The following is a 20,956-nucleotide window of genomic DNA, read 5'->3' as shown; positions in this document are numbered from 1 at the left end:
GGTAATTACAGCAACAGAAAGTGGGAATGGTTGGGTAGGAGAACAGCACTCCCAGGGGACATGCTTCTAATCATGGAGCTGTGGTCTCTGCCACAAGGAGGGAGCAGGGTATCCCAAAGAAGCTTGAGAACTGGGACCCCCAGAGACACCAGCAGCTCTCTCCCTGCTGTGTTTTTCAGGGCTTCCTGTAATTATTCCCACAGATTTCTTGAGGCACCACGAAGCAGAGAACATGTTCTTCCTGTTCACAGAAACAACCAGGCAGCTTGGGACTCAACTTTACTGCTTAGGCCCACAACCCACCAGCATGTGCCAGAGGCCTTGCCTTTGTGCTCTACCACTACCTACTCACACAGCTGGACCTTCTTCCTCATGCCAGCTCCCATGTGTCATACCCACAACTCCCTAACCCCCCTACACACTCCCCGAGAGAAGACTTCCTATAAAGCTGAGGGCTGTTAGGCTTGTTTAGTGAGACCAGAGCAGCAGTGTGCTTTGTGTCCCCAAGCTCTTCCCTCATCTGAGACTTCTCCACAGTCAGGCAGGAACTCAGTGTACAGTTTCCCCTCAGTTTTTGCAAGTGCACTTCCCAAAGAGACCCAAAATAAGCTCCTGCAGAAGCAGATGACACTTCAGAGCCTGCAAAAGCTGCCAGCTGATGCTTTCAACCTTGTAAATTAGCCCTCAGTGTGTCCTGGATTTGATCACTCAACTGTAAAGCTTTTCAAAGGACTCCACATGAGGCTGGCAGAATGATCTTTTCTCAGCCCAGCACCTCAGCACAGGGAGCTGTGCACTGCAGGGGGATCTTTGCAGCTCCAGCATGCAGAGCTACCCAGCAGTGGGGGGGACTGTAGCAGCTCCTGCTCTGCAGTGGCTGGCAGGGATGGAACACGGTCGGTGGGCACACGCTCACAGTTCAAAGGAGAAATCCATCAGGATGCTGCAGTGGAAAGGAGGCTGCACAAGAACTACAGATGGTTCTGCAGCTCACTGTGGAGGGTTCTGAACAGCAACTATTCAGCTAGATGGAAGAGACACTGCTCTCTAACATGAAAAGCAGCAGCTAGCTTCACCCCAGGCATCACTTTGTGAGCAGCTCAGGTCAGCAGCCACAGCCTACTGGAGATGCTGCATGACTAGCTTGTCCTCTTTCACAGCAGTCCTCTGCAGAGGGGTTTTGCTAGCAGATTGAGGAAGGCTGTCAAATACACCCTATAAGAAGAATGTGCAGCTCTTTCAGAGACTCAGACACCAACACTGGTTTCTAATCTTGGGTTACATGCAGGCATTGGGAAGCTTCGGTGATTCTTTTGCACCCTGCTTTCCAAACCAAAGAGTGTCCTCCAGGCTGAACAACCCTCAGCCTGTCCCCGCAGCCAGAGGTGCTTCAGCCCTTAGGATCATCTTTGTGGACTCACTCCCAACAGCTGTGTGTCCTTGTGCTGGGGACACCAGAACTGGAGGCAGTATTGGTGGTGGAGCAGAGCCAAGGGGCAGAATCCCCTCTCTCGCCTGGATGCAGCCCAGCACACATGGCTGCCTTGTGGGCTGCAGGAGGGCACTGCCAGCTCATGCTGAGCTTCTCAATGAGCATACCTAAGTCTCTTTCTCCACATATAACAGAATTCAACATCTCCAACAGCAGTGGCTCTGAAAAGCAGTGTGCAGTGCAAAGGTTCTTCCAGCAGAGCCAGTTTCAGTGTATGGAGCCCAATCACAAGGTGCTCCAGAGAAGCTGCTCACAGCCCCACCACAGACACACTGCCTGTAAGCAGCATTGCCACAGATGGCAGGAGCCGAGTAACCAGTTGGGTGGTGAACAGCAGCCAGGAAGGTCTCTTGCCAGAGGTATAGACACAGGGATGAGGAGGAGGTACCCCAGCAGCACAGACAAACAGGTATTGATTACTTAGGCTCTCTAACAGCAAAGTGCTGTTGCCCTGAAAACAAAAGATATCTGTCTCTGATCAAAACCAGCTTCCCAGTTTGCTCCAGACTCAAGGGCTTTATAACTGACTCATTTTCCTGTTTGGATTAGGTATCAGGCACTGAGTAAAGACAAATATTTGAGGCAGGTAGTTAAGGCTTCCAGTCCTGTATCTTCCAGGAACAGAATCCTGCAGCAGAAGGCAGACAGGAAAGATGGTCTGGGGATGCTGGTTACTTAGGGAAGCAGACTCAGGTGGCACAAGCAGAGCTCAGTCTCAACTGGCTAAGTGAACTCACAAGCAGCTTTCAACTCACTTTCAGCTTCCAATGCTGTTCCCCTGCTGTGCAGCACAGCCTCCACACCTTGAGGGGTGACTGTCCCCAACAGTGCCCTAGGGCAACTGAGTTTTGAGGTGCCTCACAAACATCCTCCTAGCCCTTTAAGACACAACCCAACTCCCCACATGTGACTGCAGATTAAGTTTTAGTGGCTTCCAGCAGATTATGATTTCAGAGCTTGTAGATGGCCTAGTATGCAGGAATTTAGGGAAGCAGCAGCTGCATAAGCAGCTCACACAAAGCACAAAAACTGTGCTATTTTTATTAGCAAGCATCAGCATTCAGGTCCTCAAAAGATCTGAAGTGGAAGTTCAGGAACAGGCTTATTTCTGGAGCATTACTTCATCTCATCTGAGGAGATTAACACTGCAAACTGTTAACTCTTCACATTCAGTGCCTCAGAAACTGATGGCAAGAAGGCAAAAAGCCTGCAGCGTGCCCATGCTGAGGAACACCCTGAGAACTGCTGCCTGCATTACAACAGGTGACAAGTTATTCCCCCTCTCACCCTTTACAGAGTACTTTGGAGCTATTTAAAGGATGCTTCACAAAAAACCTTTATTTGAGCCTTCTCTTATTTGATGCTGGGGAATGAAATCTCCATTCAAATCAAGAAAGCTCATCTAAAAGTCTGCAGGGTTCAGTATTCAGTATCACTAAGGTTGGAAGAGACCTCAAAGATTGAGTCCAACTTGTCAGACCTCAGAAGGTCTGCACTTAATACCTGGAGGGATTCCTTCTGAATCTTTCTTAGTCAATTTAAACTATCACTTAGAACCTCTCTCTTTCATTTTACTTCACCCTCTGTTCTAGAAGAGTTCTTTAGGAATAAACTGCTGAGGCTTTTGTTGCTTGGTCGGGTTTGTTTGGATTTCAACTCTCTCTCCCTCAAACACAGAGAGCAGCTGAGCTCAGGGTGGCAAAGGCACAGCAAATATAGAACAGCAAAAGGAGTAAAGCAGCTTACAGAGCTTCCAGGTTACAGAATGGCTCAGGTTGGAAAGGAACCTCCCCACCATGATCAGGGACACCTCTCAGCTAGACTCAGCTGCTCAAGGCCTCATCCAGTCTGACCTTCAACACCCCCAGGGAAGAGGCAGACACAGCCTCCCTGGGCAGCCTATTCCAGAGCCTCACCACTCTCCAACTGAAGAACTTCTTCCCTCTGAAAAAGAAACAAGCATAAGTGGAGCAGACCTGTTTGCTGCCCACAGCAACTGTCTGAAGTCAGGACCATTTAGAAGTACAGCCTGGCCCCCTTGGTTCAATTGTCTTCTTCCCAGTTTAGGCAGCTTTTATTTAATGAAGTGCACCCCACACTCTCCCTCACCTTTCAGGGACTACAAGAAGTATTCCAGTCCAAGCAGGACAGGAATATTACAGCATGTGTTCCTGGCTGATGAGAGCTAGAGAACACAGGGCTGTTGCTGCTGCTACAAGCAGAGCACCTAAGCAGGACTCAGACCCCCTGGGGTTCCTTCTCTCTGAGGTCAACCCTTCAAGAGATCCATAGGGAGCTGCCATTCTTCTCTACCTCTCAACATGTTCCCCTGCCAAAGCTTCAAGAGGAACACTGCTCTTCTAGTTTATTATTCTCCTGGAAGTGTTCCTCCCAGGGTAAAACACTAAGGAGTTGACAGGAATCAAACACTGTTTGCTATCAGATGGAAGCAAAGAACATTGAAAAGCTTGAAGAGAGCTTTTCTGACTGCTCGTCTCTTTGCATCTAGGAGGAAAGCAATGACAGTGCAAAAGGCTCCTCTGGTTCCAGGCAGCCTGCTTATCCAGTGTAGGTTACTGTGTGAACAAAGGATCAGAAGGATCTAGGCTGGATCTTTGACAGTGTTTACTAACAGGCTTGACAGGCATTTGCCTCACTCTGAGGAGCTTGCCTTTGCTAATGACAACAGTGCAGGCAGCAAGGATAATTATTTTCCAGGGGGATGACACTTGTGCCACTGCTCTGCAGGAATAAAGACACACACTCCATGGTGGAAGAAATTGGGAACAGACAAGCAAAGGTCTAACCCAGCACAGCAAGCACTGGCCAGATTTGTGCTCATGAATCAAAGAGCCAGGGCTGCATTTCTGCAGCAACAAGAGAACAGATGGCAGCTGTCTGTACCCATCTGAAGGGCAGGAACCCCTGCAGCCAGGGGCTAGGCCCAAGCGAGGGCACCAAGAGCTTCCATGCAAGCAGCAGTTCTTTGAAGGAAGAAGGGGTCTGACTGTGCTACTTCACCTGGGAAGCCCAAGTACAGGGCTGGATATGAGAAAGGGAAAGGAAGCTGCTTGTAAGGGAAATAAGAGAAGCCCCAGGAAGAGAGTTTGTTGCTTCCCAGTGTTTGGTCAATATGTAGAAAGCTTTTAGCAGTTAGAGAGCTGTAAAAAGCAGCTCTAACATCTGCAAGTACAAGGTACCTGGCACACAGCCACCTGAAGCAGGCCAAAGCTCTTCAATTATTCATCCCCCACTGCCTGGTTTTACTGAATGGCACCACAGTTAAAATGCACTGAAGAAGTTCACAGGTGAGGAGGGTACCACAGAAGGCAAATAAAATCCAGAAGCCTTCCCCCCCACCCCCAAAACACTTTTGCACAGCTGCACACAAAATAACTTTGCTTATTTCTGCACCTTTTTAAAGTTGCTTCTTTTTGTGTGTCCCCCTCCCCCAGCAACATCCTCAGCCCTTCCCCTCCTTTGAGCACAAAGGAGCTGCAGCAGCCAGGTCTGAAAGCCAGTTCACAGCTGTAGAGAGCTGCTCTTAGATCTGTACAGCAGGCCCAGTCCTGATCTAAACAGGAGGGATTGTTGGGCTACTCATTTTGCTTTCACAGTGGAAGCTGAAAAGAGCTGCTTAATCAGCTTTCCTCACACTCTGAATAATTAGCAAGCAATCAAAGCCTTGCAAGATTTTGCAGTGGAGGATGGCACAAGCTGTTTTCACATCAGGTTCCCCCCCCCCCCCTTTTGCTAATTAGTCCTCCCAACTATTTCATGCATAATAGCAGGATTTAAATACATTTGCTCCCCTTTAGTCTCCAGGTGACTTTCATGCCTGAGGACAGGACTTCTTTGATTTAATTTCTTCATTTGTGTTGAAAAAGTTCAGTGTTAAGACCACATAAGGGCTCAGGTTGGAAGGGACCTCAGAGATCATCTGCTCCTCCAACCTCCTCACCATGGGCAGGGACACCTCTCAACTAGACTCAGCTGCTCAAGGCCTCACCCAGCCTGGCCTTCAATACCCCCAGGGAGGAAGCAACCACAAACTCCCTGGGCAGCCTGTTCCAGAGTCTCACCACCCTCCTACTGAAGAGCTTCTCAGCTCCAGTCTAACCCTGTTCTCCCTCAGCTTCAAGTCATTTCCCCTTGTCCTGTCTGTAGACACCCTCAGGAAAATTCCCTCTGCAGCCTTCCTGGAGGATCCCTTCAGCTATTGGAAGGCAGCTCTAAGGTGCCCCTGGATTCTTCTCCAGGCTGAACAACCCCAGCTCCCTCAGCCTGTCCTCATAGCAGAGGTGCTCCAGCCCTTGATCAGCTTAGAGGCTCTCCTCTGGACTCACTCCACCAGCTCTGTGTCCTCCTTATGCTGGGACACCAGAACTGGCTGCAGTATTGGAGATGGGATTTCAGCAGAGCACAGTCAAGGTGCAGAATCACCCCAAAAATCAATCCCTACACATCCTTGCAGTTGTCTTTCCTGTAAACCCTTTCAATCCCCAACAGCAATGATGCTCCTGTCTCCCCCAAGGTAGGTACACAGATAAAACTGAACCTATCAGGCTGTTCTCCTTTGTTTCAGCTGAGTTTGTTTCTTGGGGTGACACAAACCTTTCAGGCAGTCCTCTGCCTGTTGGAATCACTGCTACAGTTCTGAGAGAAGCTGGCAAGTCTGAGCTGATGCAGAGAATGCCAAACAACCCAAGCCTGCACACTATTAAACACAGCACCAGGGTTCCACAAGCAGCCCTTCACTCCTGCAGCTGATACACAGCAGATGTACTGCAATTTTTAGCCATGTTCTGTATTTTCACTCCTTTGGGAACACTTTGCTCTATAAACTGAGTGCAAGTCCAAAACACATCTCTAATACAGTAGTGCTGGGAGCTTGCACCATAAGAACAGAGCAGAAACAGGAGTAGAAAGGGACTCAATTAGTTTACAATCTGTTTCCAAAGCTTAGCCTGATACTAATATGACTTCATGACTGGCAGTCAGCACAGCTTCCTGCTTGCTCTGTCTTTAATAGGGACCTGGCAGTCTGGAGTGCCAACACCAAGATGACAACTGCCTATGATACACACTTCAGTTACCTCCCACTGAGTGTGGTGAAGCTGAGCAGTGAAATTGGATTCTTGCTTATGACTTAACTGCTAAGCAGTTGCTTCCCTAAGAAGCATCAAGTAACTAGAACCTCCTTAGTGTATCAGGGAACTCTCTTTGTGCTCCAGTTTAAACCAGAGAGCAGCTTCCTCCAAGAGTTTACAGATCCTATGGCCTGAGATCTCACACCTTATGCAATCAGGCCACCTAACAGCACCACTAAAAGCTTCTCATGTGCCCTAGAAGGGCTATCATTAAGTCAGCTTGACTTTTGATATCCAAAAGGATCATGCAGCTGCACTCAGCTCTTACTGGATAATTGAGGTATTTAGAGCTTCTAAATAGAACTTGCAAGTTCTCCAAGTGATTGCAGAAGAAGTGCTGCAATCAAAGTCCTTGTCCTTCCACAGCCTCAGCAAATTGTAGCAAATGCTTCCCATTAGTGCTGAAGGTAAGGGCAGCTGCACAGATTCTGGAGGTTCTAGAATGGAAGGGCAAGGATCAGGCTGCTCAAACACAAGCTGGCATTAGGTCAGCCTGACAGTGGATTCAACAGGCTCAGAGCTGGCCAGTAAGTCATTACTTTATTAAGCCAGTTTTGATGATGTGCTCTACCTAGTACATGATTTCATTAGTTTTCAATGAACTTAAGGCACTTCAAGTAAGAGGAGGCACTCTAAAAATAACAGCCACCCCTGCCTTCATTAGAAGTGCCTAGACACCATGAAAGCATTTCCTTGCAGTGAGCCCAAACAAATTCTTTCCCCAACAGAGAACACAAGAGGAACAAGTACCTCCGCCCCTGCCCTGTCTCCACAGACACTGGGCTATGTGGTGCTGGGACAGTAAAATATCAGCACACAGCTGCTATACAGAGGGGCAGGGATGACTTCTTCCCTGGGTCCATGGAGAGCCCAGCACAAGACCACCTAGTCCTAAACCCAGGTACATGGGACACCAGCAATAATTAAGTTGGAACATATCTGGTTCTGGTGCTCCCATCATAAGGGCACAGAACTGTTGGAGTGAGTCCAGAAGAGGCCACAAAGATGATCTAAGGGTTGCAGCACCTCTGCTATGAGGACAGGCTGAGGGAGCTGGGGTTGTTCAGTCTGAAGAAGAGAAGACTCCAGGGGGACCTTAGAGCTGCCTTCCAGTACCTGAAGGGATCCTAAAGGAAGGCTGCAGAGGGACTTTTCCTGAGGGTGTCTAGAGAGGGGAAATGGTTAGAAGCTGAGGGAGAGCAGGGTTACACTGGATGTGAGGAAGAAGCTCTTCAGTAGGAGGGTGGTGAGACTCTAGAACAGGCTGCCCAGGGAGGTTGTGGCTGCCTCCTGCCAGGGGGTGTTGAAGGCCAGGCTGGATGAGGCCTTGAGCAGCTGAGTGTAGTTGAGAGGTGTCCCTGCCCTTGGTAAGCAGGCTGGAATAGATGATCTCTAACATCTTATCCAACCTGAGGCATTCTAGGATTCTACAGCTATATCTCCAAGAGAACAACCCTGACAGCCACTTGCACTCAGGCTAACACTAGGCAGAAGCAGGGTCTAGCGCAGCTCGCTCTCCTTATAACACAAGTCAGCTTGTTTAAAGGGGCAAAAAAAGAGAGATTACTTACTCTTTGGTCAAAAGTGGGCAGGATTTGAGCAGGAAGCAAGCCAATGCAGAGTCCTGGTAAATGAGCTCAGGAGGGCCAGTTGGGCTTTTCAAATTCAAGCAGCGGACGATGACGTAGAGAACCGCAGCCACGGCAGCCAGCTTCACCCCATCGAACACCGCCGGCAGCTCCGGCGTCTCCAGCATCGCACTCATGGTGAGCCTGCAAAGGGAAACCAGGGGGGAAAAACGGCAGTGACATTGGTGCCCAGCAGTGAAATGGCCATGGTAACTACAAGACTCTGCTCACCAACTGCCGTGGCCAGTGACTGCTGCCACAACTATCCTAGCGGAGCGACTACAATCAAGAGGAAACCAAGCTGTGCCTTCGACTACAACCAAGATGAAATGGAGTTTGGTTTGTACTGCTTTAAACCCTCCCTGATCCCCAGAAGGATGAGCAGTTGGAAAGATTTATTCCTCAATCAGTGCTGCACCAGAATTAAACGTGTCTCAGGTGTGCAGCCTGCAGACTGTCAGTGGATCTGGGCCAAGACTCTGCAGCTTGAACAGACAGGGAGGGCAAAGCCAGGCTATAAAGACACAAGCCAGGCTATAAAGACATGCCAGCAGCCTTGGATGTGCCTCTCATGTACAAGTCAGGCTTGTAAAGGAGAACTTGGAGGAGTTGCTGAGTTTTGCAAGTCCATGAGAATGCTGTAACTCACTCTTGCATGAAGGTGCTCACTAGGTACCAGGAAGTTCAGCACTGCTTCTGCTTCACTGTAGTTCAGCAGCTGAAGGATGACCAGATTAACATCTACCCTTTCAGGGGCTTCAGAGTACAAGGAAGTGGGGCAGGGGAAAGCATTCAAAACCTCCACAGGACAACATCCTTCCTGCTTGAAGCCAAATTTCTAAACCAACCCAGCTCCTTCTGAAGAGGTTTCCAACAGCTGTCTGCAGGTATTACAGGGAGATTTCCCTCACATTGTATGAGAGTGGGCTTGTCCTTAGCCCCATGGGGAACCCAAGTCAGACAGCAGCTGACAAGTCAACCTTACCAATGTCACTTGTTCTTCAAGCCAGAAGCAATTGCCAGTCCTCAGCAGAAAAGTCACCCTCTGGATCCACGTGCTACCCAAGCTGACCTGCGAAGGGAGGAAGAGCAAATCATCACTGATTAGGCTCCACCTTGTCTGGAAGGGAAGAACACTAACAGAGATCACACCACAGATACTGCAACTGATTCATGTATTCAGTCACAAGCACTTCAGCTCTAGCCCATCTGCATCAAAGCTCTTGCCCTGGAGCAGGCTCTAGAGCAGATCAGTTGCCTGCAGCTTAATTCCCAGGCAGGATCCAAAAGGTGCCTTCAAGAGACAGAAAGCAGGAAGGGAAACCAAAGCCTAGTTCTGAACTTCCAGCAGAGTACAGTGTTACCACCTCTATAAAGACAGTAACAGCTACACCTACCCAATCCTTTGGTGTTTAAAAGGCCAGAAGGAAGGGGCTGCTGTTCTCCTCCATTTCCTGCACTCTCTGCACTGTCACTGAAGTGGGAAGCCAGTCTGAAAGAAGTTTCCTGCTCCTTCCACTCAGGCTTAGCAAAGCAGCACACTCCCACAGATGGAAGCTCGTAAACAGTCTCTGCTTGTTCCCACACTTCCCTTTTTTTTGAGAAGTTACAACATCTCACACTTCAACAGGCTGGTGAGAGCCACCAGGAGCCTCAGACAGCCACCCAATTAACACCAGTGCACAGGCACCAAGGCTTCTTACAAGCATTTGATGAGGCCAATAAAAGAGAGCAAGCTTTCAGCTTCTAGCCATTTACAATTAGAACTGGATTCTCTACAGGCACAGCCAGCCCCCAGAGAATTTGGGCTTCCAAGGAAAGGCTCCAGAACTGCCTGCTCTCCACCACAGCTGCTGCTTCCAACTCCAAGCCCCACACCAACAGGATAAGCCACAGCAAAGTCTCACTCACTGGAGCAAAGACAGAACCTCAGAAGCATTTTATGTCCTCAATGCAGCTACACCAAGACCCCTTGGAAGAACACAACTCTGACATCAGCTATCCATTACCAGCCTGCTGGAAAGCTGCAGGTTGCTGCCACCATAACCATCTGCCTTGCAGAAGAACAGAGGGTGAAGGGAAGCTGAGACATTTAAGAGTTGGCAACTCTGATGCTTTTATCTCCCTCCCCCCCCCCCCCCCCAGTTCTGAGCTTCATGGTAGAGAGCAGAGAAGAGTGGGCTACAAAAAGCCATTTATGCTTCCAGGCAGAAAATGACATTGCCTCAATGAAGGCTGTGAGGGCAGTGCCCAGCTGCACTATGCCACCTCACTTCCATACTTAGACTCTCACCAACACTATTACCAACTATGTGGAAGACAACAGGCAGAGCACAGCAATGGTTTCTCCAGGGAAGGTACCAGCAGAAGAGCAGAGCAAATTCCTGCACTTGCAGCCCAGAAAGCCAATCCCATCCTGGGCTGCATCAAGAGAAGCAGAGCCAGCAGGGCAAGGGAGGTGATTCTCCCTCTCTACTCTGGTAAGACCCCACCTTTATTACTGTATCCAGTTCTGGAGCCCCTAGTACAGGAAGGATCTGGAGGTGCTGGAAGGTGTCCAGAGAAGGGCCTTGAGGATGAGCAGAAGGCTGGAGATGCTCTCCAATGAGGACAGAATGAGGGAGTTGGGGCTGCTCAGTCTGGAGAAGAGAAGGCTCTGAGGTGACCTCATTGTGGCCTTACAGGATCTGAAGGGGACTACAAGAAAGCTGGGGAGGGACTTTTGAGGGTGTCAGGGAGGGATAGGACTGGGGGGGATGGAACAAACTAGAAATGGGTAGATTCAGAGTGGATGTTAGGAAGAAGTTCTTCCCCATGAGGGTGGCGAGACACTGGCACAGGTTGCCCAGGGAGGTGGTGGAAGCCTCATCCCTGGAGGTGTTTGCAGCCAGGCTGGATGTGGCTGTGAGCAACCTGCTGTGGTGTGAGGTGTCCCTGCCCATGGCAGGGGGGTTGGAGCTGGCTGAGCCTTGAGCTCCCTTCCAACCCTGACAATTCTGTGATTCCTGAACAGTCACTGGCTCAAGGACAGCCAAGTGCCCAAGCAAATCTTCCCCAGGTGAAACTCCCTGAAGCTCTGTTGCCATCTTCATGGTTTTAACTAGAAATCTGGAGACACTGCTACACAAATTACCCAAGCCCTTCCTGCTACTTGGATTTTAAGTTAGTTTGCAGCTTTCCCACCAGTGGAGTTGTTAGAAGTAAGACTGGGCACAACTAGTCATGGTACCAGTGACTCAACATCCCTGGCCTAGCAAAGCTGCATCCCCCTGACAGTCTTCTCTCCCACATTATCTTCAGCTTACAAACACATCACATCTTCCCTGCTATTTCTGGGCCTCATTTTAGCTTGCTGCCACTTTAGAAACAGCACCCTAGCTTGGAGTTACATTCAGGAGGATCAGCTGTTGCTAGGCACAGCTAATGGGATTTAATTGATTGGCTAGTCTCACCTCTAACAGAAATCCTTCAGGATTTTCTTCAGGCAGCCATGAGACTTCCTCATCCTTCCCTGTCAAGTGCACTCAGGTCCTTCTCCTGCTGGTGCTTGGTGCAAGTGTGGGCTTGCCTCTGCCTAAGGCTGTTTGTCCTGGCACAGTTTTGGATGTGCAGTGAATCCCCTTGCCTGACTCAGTGCTGTCTGGCTCACCATGTCACCATAAAACTTGCTTTTCAAGGTCCAGGATACTATTTGGGGTGGTGGCACAGGATGTTTCCATTCACCTGGTGGTTGCTTCCACCACTGTAAGGTCAGAAGGTCCCTTCCAGACCAAATCATTCCATGATTTGAGAGCTCTGCCTCCAGTCACATAGGACAAATGCCTCCCTATTAACTGGCAGGGATGAGGTCACCTTGCTTCCATTTGGTTAAGCCCTCTTTGCACTGACCCAATAAGCCTGTCCATGAAAAAGGCCAGACAACCAGGGTTGAGCCAGGCCAATTTTAATCCAGGATCTCCTCTAAATGGGTCAAGCATTCAATATCAGACAAACATTTGGCCTTTTTCTCTATGCAGAACATTAGAGCCACTTGTAGCAGGCTAAACAAGAGGCAGCAGATGTATCACTGGAAGCCATCAAGCTGCCTTCTGAGATCCACACAGAGGAACACAAAGCAGCTGAAGTTCTTTGGGCCAAGCAGCACCTTAAGTGTGTAATTCTTTCACTAACAATCACTTCCAGGCATGACAGCCCTTTGGGCTGGCAGTCTTTTCAAGTAATAACCTCCCACATCCACTTTCATCACAGAGTAAAAAGGTGGTGGTGGGGAAAATGTATAACAAATCACAGGAAACATTTCAGCACTGCTGTTAACCTGACCTGTACAAGTGGAATGAGCAAACCCTCGTGTCCCCAAGGCAGGAAGAGAAACAAGCACAGCAAAAGCCAGTGGAGCTGCAGCAAATTCCTTAGGTATCCTTTGAAAGAGAGTGGGTTTGGGGGGGGGGGGGAAGAGACAGATACTTATTTGTAGAGTAAGTGAATTCATGATGGACAACAGCTCTGAGACCCGGATACCATTTCTGTCCCAGGTTTCCTGGGGAGAGGAGACTCTTCCAGGGCAGGAGTCGCCTCCCTCTGTGACTCAGCAGGGCACGCAGAGGATTTGGTGACTACCAAGCATCACAGCTCCTCCACCCATGCCAAGCTTGAGCCTGACTCTGCATACTGGAAGGCAAACATTAAGAGAGAAAAACAATGAAGGAAACCACTCCCATAGGGTCCTTCCCTCGGGGCTTTTAATGAGCAGCTGAAAGCCTGGCAGGCACATTTCACTGAAGCATTAGAAGTGCTCTGGGCTAAAGGAAAGATGCAGCTGCACACAACTCCCCACAGACAAGAAGTAAAGACAGCCTCTCTGAGAGGGGTTCCACTAGCAAGGTACTTCATGCTTCATCACATTCACTGAAGAATCCTGTTTCCAGCAATGGTAGTTTGACACAAAAGCCTCCTTGCTGCCCTCCCAGCAGTCAGTGTACTGGCTCAGTATTGCTGTCAGAGCTCAGCTGGACACTGAACCAAGGGAGCATGCCTAGCCAACACTCAGAGCCTCTAAAAATCCCCTTCCCTATGGTTCTCCAGCTTTTGCCACACAGTGCAACATCCTCTATTCCCCACTAAGCCTGAGAAGAGCCAGAGAGGCTCTCTCCAGGCAGACAAGACATTTCTTGGACTTGCTTCATTTATTTATAGGGCCTGCCTGAGGAGTAAAACTCTGAAAGCAAATCTGCCAGACAAGAGAAAAGCAAACTCATCCCACTTGAAAGAGGCAGACTCAGATCAGAAACCAGGGGTTTCCCCACTCTGAAGGGGAAGAAGGCAGGCTGCTTCACTGAACTTGGGGGATGCTTCCATCAAATGAAGCATCTTCAATAGCAGCCAAAGCTGGTGCCTCTTCCAAGAGACACACTGCAAAAGCAGAAGTCACAGGCCTGGCACTACCAGGGAAGGCATTTAGAACCACATTATGGAGAGGGGAACTTTAAAGGGTGGAAAGTCAGAGCATTCCAAAGGCTTCTTTAAACAAAGCCAAGTTTCATGCCAGCATTTCATTTGCATTTCACTCCAGGAAGTCCATGGAAGCCTGTCACACTGCTGAGCTTCCAATGGCTTAACTGCAGAGGAAGATGACTGGGTACCACTCAGAGGAAAACATACACAAGGCACATACACACCCAGGAAGGACTCTACAGCAGCATACCTGGATGGAAAAGGCTGCCAGACTAAGCTACTGTAGAGCACGGGAGGACAGTCAGAGGTCACAGGAGCTACACAAGTACTGCAAGCTGGGGAGGGACTGTTTAGGCTGTCAGGGAGTGATAGGACTGGGGGGAATGGAACAACCTAGAAATGGGTAGGTTCAGATTGGAGGTTAGGAAGAAGTTCTTCCCCAGGAGGGTGGTGAGAGTCTGGCACAGGTTGCCCAGGGAGGTGGTGGAAGCCTCATCCCTGGAGGTTTTGAAGGCCAGGCAGGATGTGGCTGTGAGCAACCTGCTGTAGTGTGAGGTGTCCCTGCCCATGGCAGGGGGGTTGGAACTGAATGATCCTTGAGGTCCCTTCCAAAATTAACAGTTCTATGATTCTGAGCAAGAGGAATCATGAAGGACCTTCAGCTTTCTTGCACAGCCTTTCACCCAGCAGTTTTTACCCAGGAAGAAAGGTGTTAAACCCAAACTGCTACTTTAAGGTCTCAAAAAAAGAGAAGTACATCCGTAGAAGGGTTTTAGAGCCACACCAGTACTATGTTTAAGCACACAAGACATCACACTGCTTATTTTGAGACTGGCATCTCACCAACCCAAGCTTACACCATGCAGAACCTCCTGTTATCTTCCACGGGCGCTCAGAAGAGAGTGCGTCAGAAGCCAGCGCTGAGATTATCTGCATGCATCACACCCTACTCCTGGCCACTTCCACCAGCCAGGTCATGCTCAGAGCTCAAAGCACAGCAGCTATAAGGAATGAGCTGAACCCTTCATGAGGAACAAAGCTCAGTCCTTGCCAGAGTCATCAGAAGCCTGGCAAAGTCCACCAGAGTTCTGTTGTCAAGCTTCACCTGCGGGCAGAGGGACACGTCCCATCGCGAGGATGCCTACAAGGACATTGTTTGCACAGCACACACAAGTGCTCGGTGCAAATCACTCTGCCCTGGGCCACAGCCAGCACCCAGGCCAGGATATGAAGCAGCAGGTAGTGTTTATACCATGTCCCAACCAGAATTTCTTGGCTGTTGCTTTCACTGGAATTTGACCTTTCCACTGGATGAAACACTTGGCTTGCACACTGGATTTAGAGGTACTGTGAGGTTACAGGGATAAAGGGCACAGCCCCAGGCACCACCAGCACAGCAGAGAAACAGGTGCCTTGAACCAGAGGGTTGGTGGGTTTTTGACTCTGAAATTTTCTACATCTTCAGAGCAGAAGCAAAGCACCTAAGCTGCCTTGACACGTGCAGCCAGCCCTCTTGCTTAGCACCTGAGAAGAATTTTCTAGCCAGCAGGACCACAGACTTTTAGGCCTTTTCCTTCCCCAGGAAGGTTGGTTTACAGGCAAATGAGCCTTGAGTTTAACTTCCTTCCAACTACAGGAACTGCTTTTTTTCCCTTCACACTATCATTGTAACTGATGAAAGCTGCTACTGTGTGAGTGGCAGCTGCTGTCTGCTATCCAGAGGTTGCTGTGCTCCCTGGGTACCACCTTGTCACAGATGGACAGAAAACTACTGTGCTAGCTTTCATTGTGTACACAGAAGTTTATTAGTGCATGCCCCTGTTGTACAAGATTAAGCCAAGGCAAGGCTCTGATGACTCCACAGAAATCAATTAATTGCATCTTGTCTTAAAGATAAGGCTTAAAGGCATCTATTAGTGCAGAGACTTAGGGCTTTGTCATCCCCTAACCACTGTCTTAGGGCACTACAGGGCAGAGCTTCAGGTCCTTGTAGAAGAGGCCAAGCTTAGTTTTAGACACAGAGAAGAAATACTGGCCATAACCTTTCCACAGTCTTGTAGCATCAGCAGGTGTCACTTTGCCTACCATCTAGTCCTGTGTCAGTGGGCAGCACTAAGCTCAAGGGAAGAAGTGGAATAAACACACTGCATAGACCCTGACAACCTGTGCTCAATAGTTGAGGGCATGCTGCTAGCATCAGGCCACAGCTAGCCAAGTGAGCCAATACAAAGTGTTACAGACCATCAAGGAGTCTGCTTCCTTCACTGCATTTTGAAAAGCAACATCCTATTGGGCAACAAAAGCCATCTTTACCCTCAGACTCAAATTTCTCCATCCACACAGTGCACAGAGCTCAGAGGAGCAGCCCAAAGTCCAAGCACATCACAGCTGTTTGCTCAGTTGCAGGAGGCACAGCTGATGAAGTGAGGAGCAGGCTCCACATCGAAATAGCTGCACAGCAGGGGAAGATCATCTAGCAGACCACAACACAGCTAAGAGGACTTTACTCAAGACTAGTCCAGTTCAAGCAGTCTGAAAACATTTACATACCCAAAAGCCAAGGTGCCACTTCACTCTGAGGTCTTCAAACACCTTGCTTCTTTTGTTCCCTTCCCCACTCCCCTAGGGAGCAGCTCTGCTCCACAGCACCACAGAACATTTGCAGAGTCATTCTCCCAGGCTCTCCGTGACAGAGAGAAGGCTCAAGCTAGAGAAGCTTAATTCACATAATGACATTAGACATTAAGCAACACATCAAGGCAAGAGAAGCAAACACAAAGAGCCAGCACCTGACCAAGATGTTGCTGCCACTGCTGTAGATCACACAAGCGTTATCAGAATGCTTGGAGTGCTACAGCGCCCACCAGCAACTCAAGGTCTGAAGGGCCACACTGTCCACCCTCCTGCTGAGCCTGAGTGGGAGGTTAGGAACATCACAGACATCTCTGGACATTTTGTCCTTCCTGCTTCCAAGGATGTTCACCAACTGACTGTGCATCTGCTTCTTCTGCTCAGTGCAATCCTTCATCCTCCCCTGTGCCAAACCGACACTTCACAGAACTGAGTGTTCCAGTTAAGGGGCAGCCAAGCTTGAACACTCTCAGCACAAGCCTCCTGGAACCTGCATGCCTATGCAAAAGCACCTTGGAAGATATAAATAAGTTTAGAAGCAGGATTGTGGAACCTCCCACTAGCAGCCAGCCCTTGCCCTAGCTGACCCTTCCCATAAGAACCCTGTATGGCACTGCCTGAGCACTCAATACCTTGACTGGAGCTGCAGCCCATTTAGAATGGTAGGGGTTGGAAAGGAGCTCTGGAGCTCTAGTCCAACCTACCTATTAATGCAGGTTGGCCTAGAGCAGACTGCACAGGATCTTGAGCACTTCCAAAACCCACCTGAAGACTCCACAGCCTCCCTGGGCACCCTGTTCCAGTGTTATGCCACCCTCAATGGAAAGAAGTTTCTCCTTATGTTTAAGTGAAACCTGCTGTGTTCTGCCTTGGACTCTGACCCTTGTGCTGTCACTGGGCACCACTGAAGGCAGCCCAGTCCCTTCCTCTTGACCCCCCCCTCCCTTTAGATATTTCTATGTATTGATAAGCTCCCCTCTCGCTCTTCTCTTTTCCAGGCTAAAGAATGATTAGGAATTAGAACATCAGAAGCTCCAGACAGGTTTGGCCTCTGCAGGAGCTCAGGCCACGTTACTAGAGGAACTTGACACTGCTGTTTATTTCAGTCAGCCTGAACCCATGAGGAGGAGAAACTCAAGTATTTCTCAACAGTAGAGAAAGTGCTAGGCAACTGCAGCTCCTGATCAATCTAGAGATACAGATGAAAGTCTTCTGCACATTGCCAAGGGTGCCACTTCTCTCCACTGCTGCTACCTCCAACACAAAACAGGCACAAAGATGTTTCAAGCACCTGGTTTCTGCAGAACTGCCTTGCAAAGCATTTTAATTACTGCTGCCTGGTGCAGGCAGAGCAAGGCTGGCACTCCAGGACAGCCTTTATTATCCAGTCAACTGATACAGCTGGAGAAGAGACAAGCCCTTGGGCACGCAAGAGGCTAAGACAGCTGCATGAGTAGGTTAGGGCACGTGTTGGCCCACATGTGAGACTTCCCCATTAAGGGCAGATTGCCTTTGAACAGTGAAATCAAACCTATTGTTTGGTACTGAACTGCACCAGCTCAGTGCAATCAGGTTCCACTGCAAAAGTTTAGTCTTTGCAAGCTGAAGAAGGGCAAATACTTGCCCAGAAGTTCAGCTGATCTGCAGTGCACCCTGAGAAGAGCAATGCAGAGCAGTAGCACATCACAGAATGTGATGTTCCAGAGGACTTCATGGAAGTGTAGATGAAGACTCAATATACTGTCAGAACTATGATGAGTTAGGGTTTTGCCAGTTTCAGGCTAGTGTCTGCACCATTCAACAGGAGCTACAAGCACCAGAGACCCCAGCATGTACATCCCTACCAGAGACTCTGCTAAACTCTCTTCTTCAAATCCAAGTTCTGGCACTGCCAGAGCTAGAAGCATGGAAAAGTAAAGATGAAGAGGCTGAAGATGCAAAGGAAGCAGGAGGAATGACAGGACAGTGTGAATCCAGCAGCACCCAGCAGCTTTCCATCACTGTGTGAAGTTCAGCTTCAGGTCTGAATCAGTGCTCCAAGGGCATCATTTACCACAGCACATCAAATTACATCCTGAAGTGCAGCTGGAACTCTGCAGGTTTGAGTAGTTTCTCCCTGTGGCTGTATAAGTGACAATCAATGTTATTCTGCCACCTTCCCTTCCCAACACCCAGACATCCCAGAACAGTGACTATTTGAGCATGTTAATCTCTAGGTTTTCACATGACAAGCCCAGTAATGCAGCTTTATGAAACACTAAGAGCCTCAGCTGCTGCTCATTCCCTGAAGAAGCAAATGTAGCTTTTACCAGCAGAGTAGAACAAATTAATTGTTGAAGCTGACCTTCCTCAGAAGCACTTCTGCAAGATGGGAACTCTCATCCCCAACCTCCACACCTTATCCACCCCGTAAAGGGCAGCCTGGCACAATCTTGAATCAGCCTTAAGCTCTGTGCAGCTAACTCACCCAGTAACAGAGAAGACCTCCCATGCAAGAAGTGAAACACAACCACTTTTAAGGATGAAACAGGGGAGTAAGAACCCAAACATTAGCTCTTTGCTTCCTGTTTTGACTCTTGACCTTGAGACTGAAGTAAATGATGGCCAGAATAGTAGGAAGGTCTGCATGTCCACTGTTCCATGAAGAGACAAGACAGTGCATCCAAACTTCTGTTGTGACATGAGGACTAAGCAAACATCTATGAGAAGGTGAAGCAGGTGAACCTTGCACAGAAAGATAACAGAACCACCAAAACCTGGTTGTCAATAACAAAACTCCCTGCACAGGACAAAACCATTATCAATAGCTGAAAAAGAGATACCAGAAGTGTAGACAGCTGAACTCTGTGTTCTGTGAACACCATATCAGTGGTGACTGCATCATCTCATGCTGAGCAATACTAGAAACATGGCTGAGCATGATAATCATTGATAAGTGAGCTATGCAAGATGAACACTCCACCACTTAACTGATTAACAAGCCACAGATATTTCTTACAGAGGGAGGCACCAGTGGGGTGGAAGCTGAGTAACAGTCTGTAAAAGGCAGACAGGAACCTTTAGCAATTACCCCACCTGTGACAGCCACACATCAACAATAAGAGGAAGTTACTATGAATGCTCTGAGGAGACCTGCAAGAGAATGCAATTACAGAATGCAGTCCCTCCAGCCATAACTGTGGGAATAAAGCTGCTGCAAAGACACCCCTTAAAAATCAAAAGGGATAGTGTTGGGTGAAGACTTCACCATCTACAATGCATCAGCCACAACAGATGTGATTCACACCAGCACAGGATGGTTAAATACAAGTCATGAATGAAGCAGAGAGTCCTACCACGCAGGCTAACAGGCAGGTGTACAACACACAGCAAGTGAGCCAAGAAGTTCTTGCAAAATGCTACCAGTGGTGTCAGGCCCCAGAAACACGAGTGACAGTGAAAAGCCTCATTCAGAGGGCACAGAGTGTCCACAGCTCACCTGGGTCTAACTCACACAAGCGCCATCCCCCAGGACCTTCTCCCCCCTCCAGCCCTCCCCCACTGCGAGCACAGGCTCTCACATCGCCGCTTCTCTTGCCCTGGGCAGCCTCACACCTCCACGAAGCGATGGGGAAGGCCACCAGCAGCAGCTCGGACCTTCCATGCCCAGCAAGAAGCGAGGGAAGAGTGGTCCCCTACGGCCCTGTCCCGTCCCGGTGCCTCAGCCAGGCCTGGCCGAACCACACCGCAAGGCTACCCCTACCTTCCCTCAAGGAAATAAATACCTAAGGCAAGCCCGCTGCAGAAAGGGAACAGAGAGCAGGCGGCTGGGCAGGCACCGGGAGCCGGAGGCCAAAGCGAGAGGAGCACTCCTGAGTGCCCAGCGCCTGACAGACCCGGCCGCTGGCGCCCCGCGCCCCTCCAGGCCCCGTTCCGCTGAAAGGCAGCGAAGGACGGAGACCGATAGGTTGGCTTGCCCAGCCACCCCCCCTCAGCCTTACACGATGGGACTCGCAGCCCCCCGCCGCCTCACCTGCGGGCACAGCCGTGGGGCACGACCACGGCCTCCGCCGCTTCCAGCCGTCTGCTCCGGCCCCGCTACTCTCGGCCCCTTAGCAGCCGCCCTCGCCCTCCCATTGGCCACGCCGCCGTGCCTCTCCCGCCCAAGCCACGCGCGGATTGGCTGACTGGGGAGCTGCGGGTGAGGGCGTGCCCTGGCCGGGCTGCGCGGACGCCAATGGCTGGAAGAGAGGCAGCGGGGCGGGATAACGCGGTTCTGATGGCTCAGGTGCACGTCAGTCATATAGGGGGCGGTGATGCGCGTCCACGGGGGGAACGGGGCGGGACTGCCGCTGCCTGCGGGGAGCTGCGGCCGGCGCCGCCATCACAGAGCGGGAGGAGCTTTGTTAAATAGCATCCTCGCTGCGGGTCACTTCGTGCTGCTGGAGGCGACATCTCTGCCCGGGGGGGAGGCAGCCAGGGGAGCTGAAGTGCATGTTCGTCCCTCAGTGACTTGGGGCTCTGTGGTCCTCTGGGACGCATGGACCAAAAACCTCTCTAGGGAGCTGCAAATCGCTGATAATCCATCTGAGTGTGGTCGGTTGCTGAGTACCGGTTACGTAATC

At 49.9% G+C, this 20,956-nt stretch overlaps 1 protein-coding gene across 1 annotated transcript in view; it reads right to left on the bottom strand.

Annotated features, from left to right (window-relative positions):
- ABHD2 (abhydrolase domain containing 2, acylglycerol lipase) overlaps window positions 1-20,441 on the bottom strand; it is a 42,798-nt gene extending 22,357 nt beyond the window's left edge. The window contains exons 1-3 of the mRNA XM_068143408.1: window positions 20,365-20,441; window positions 9,256-9,342; window positions 8,214-8,414 (exon numbers count right to left, since the gene is read on the bottom strand). Of these exons, the coding sequence (XP_067999509.1) occupies window positions 8,214-8,407 (194 nt within the window). The 5' untranslated portion in view covers window positions 8,408-8,414; window positions 9,256-9,342; window positions 20,365-20,441. The remainder of the gene's footprint in view (window positions 1-8,213; window positions 8,415-9,255; window positions 9,343-20,364) is intronic.
- Window positions 20,442-20,956: the final 515 nt, after the last annotated feature.

The sequence above is a fragment of the Melanerpes formicivorus genome, unplaced genomic scaffold (genome assembly GCF_026170545.1).
Source record: "Melanerpes formicivorus ecotype bairdi unplaced genomic scaffold, bMelFor1.0.p_v2 SCAF_10, whole genome shotgun sequence".
Taxonomy (NCBI): Eukaryota; Metazoa; Chordata; class Aves; order Piciformes; family Picidae; genus Melanerpes; species Melanerpes formicivorus.
The sequence above is the reverse complement of the archived record's forward strand: the minus strand, read 5'-3'. Positions and strand labels throughout refer to the sequence as shown.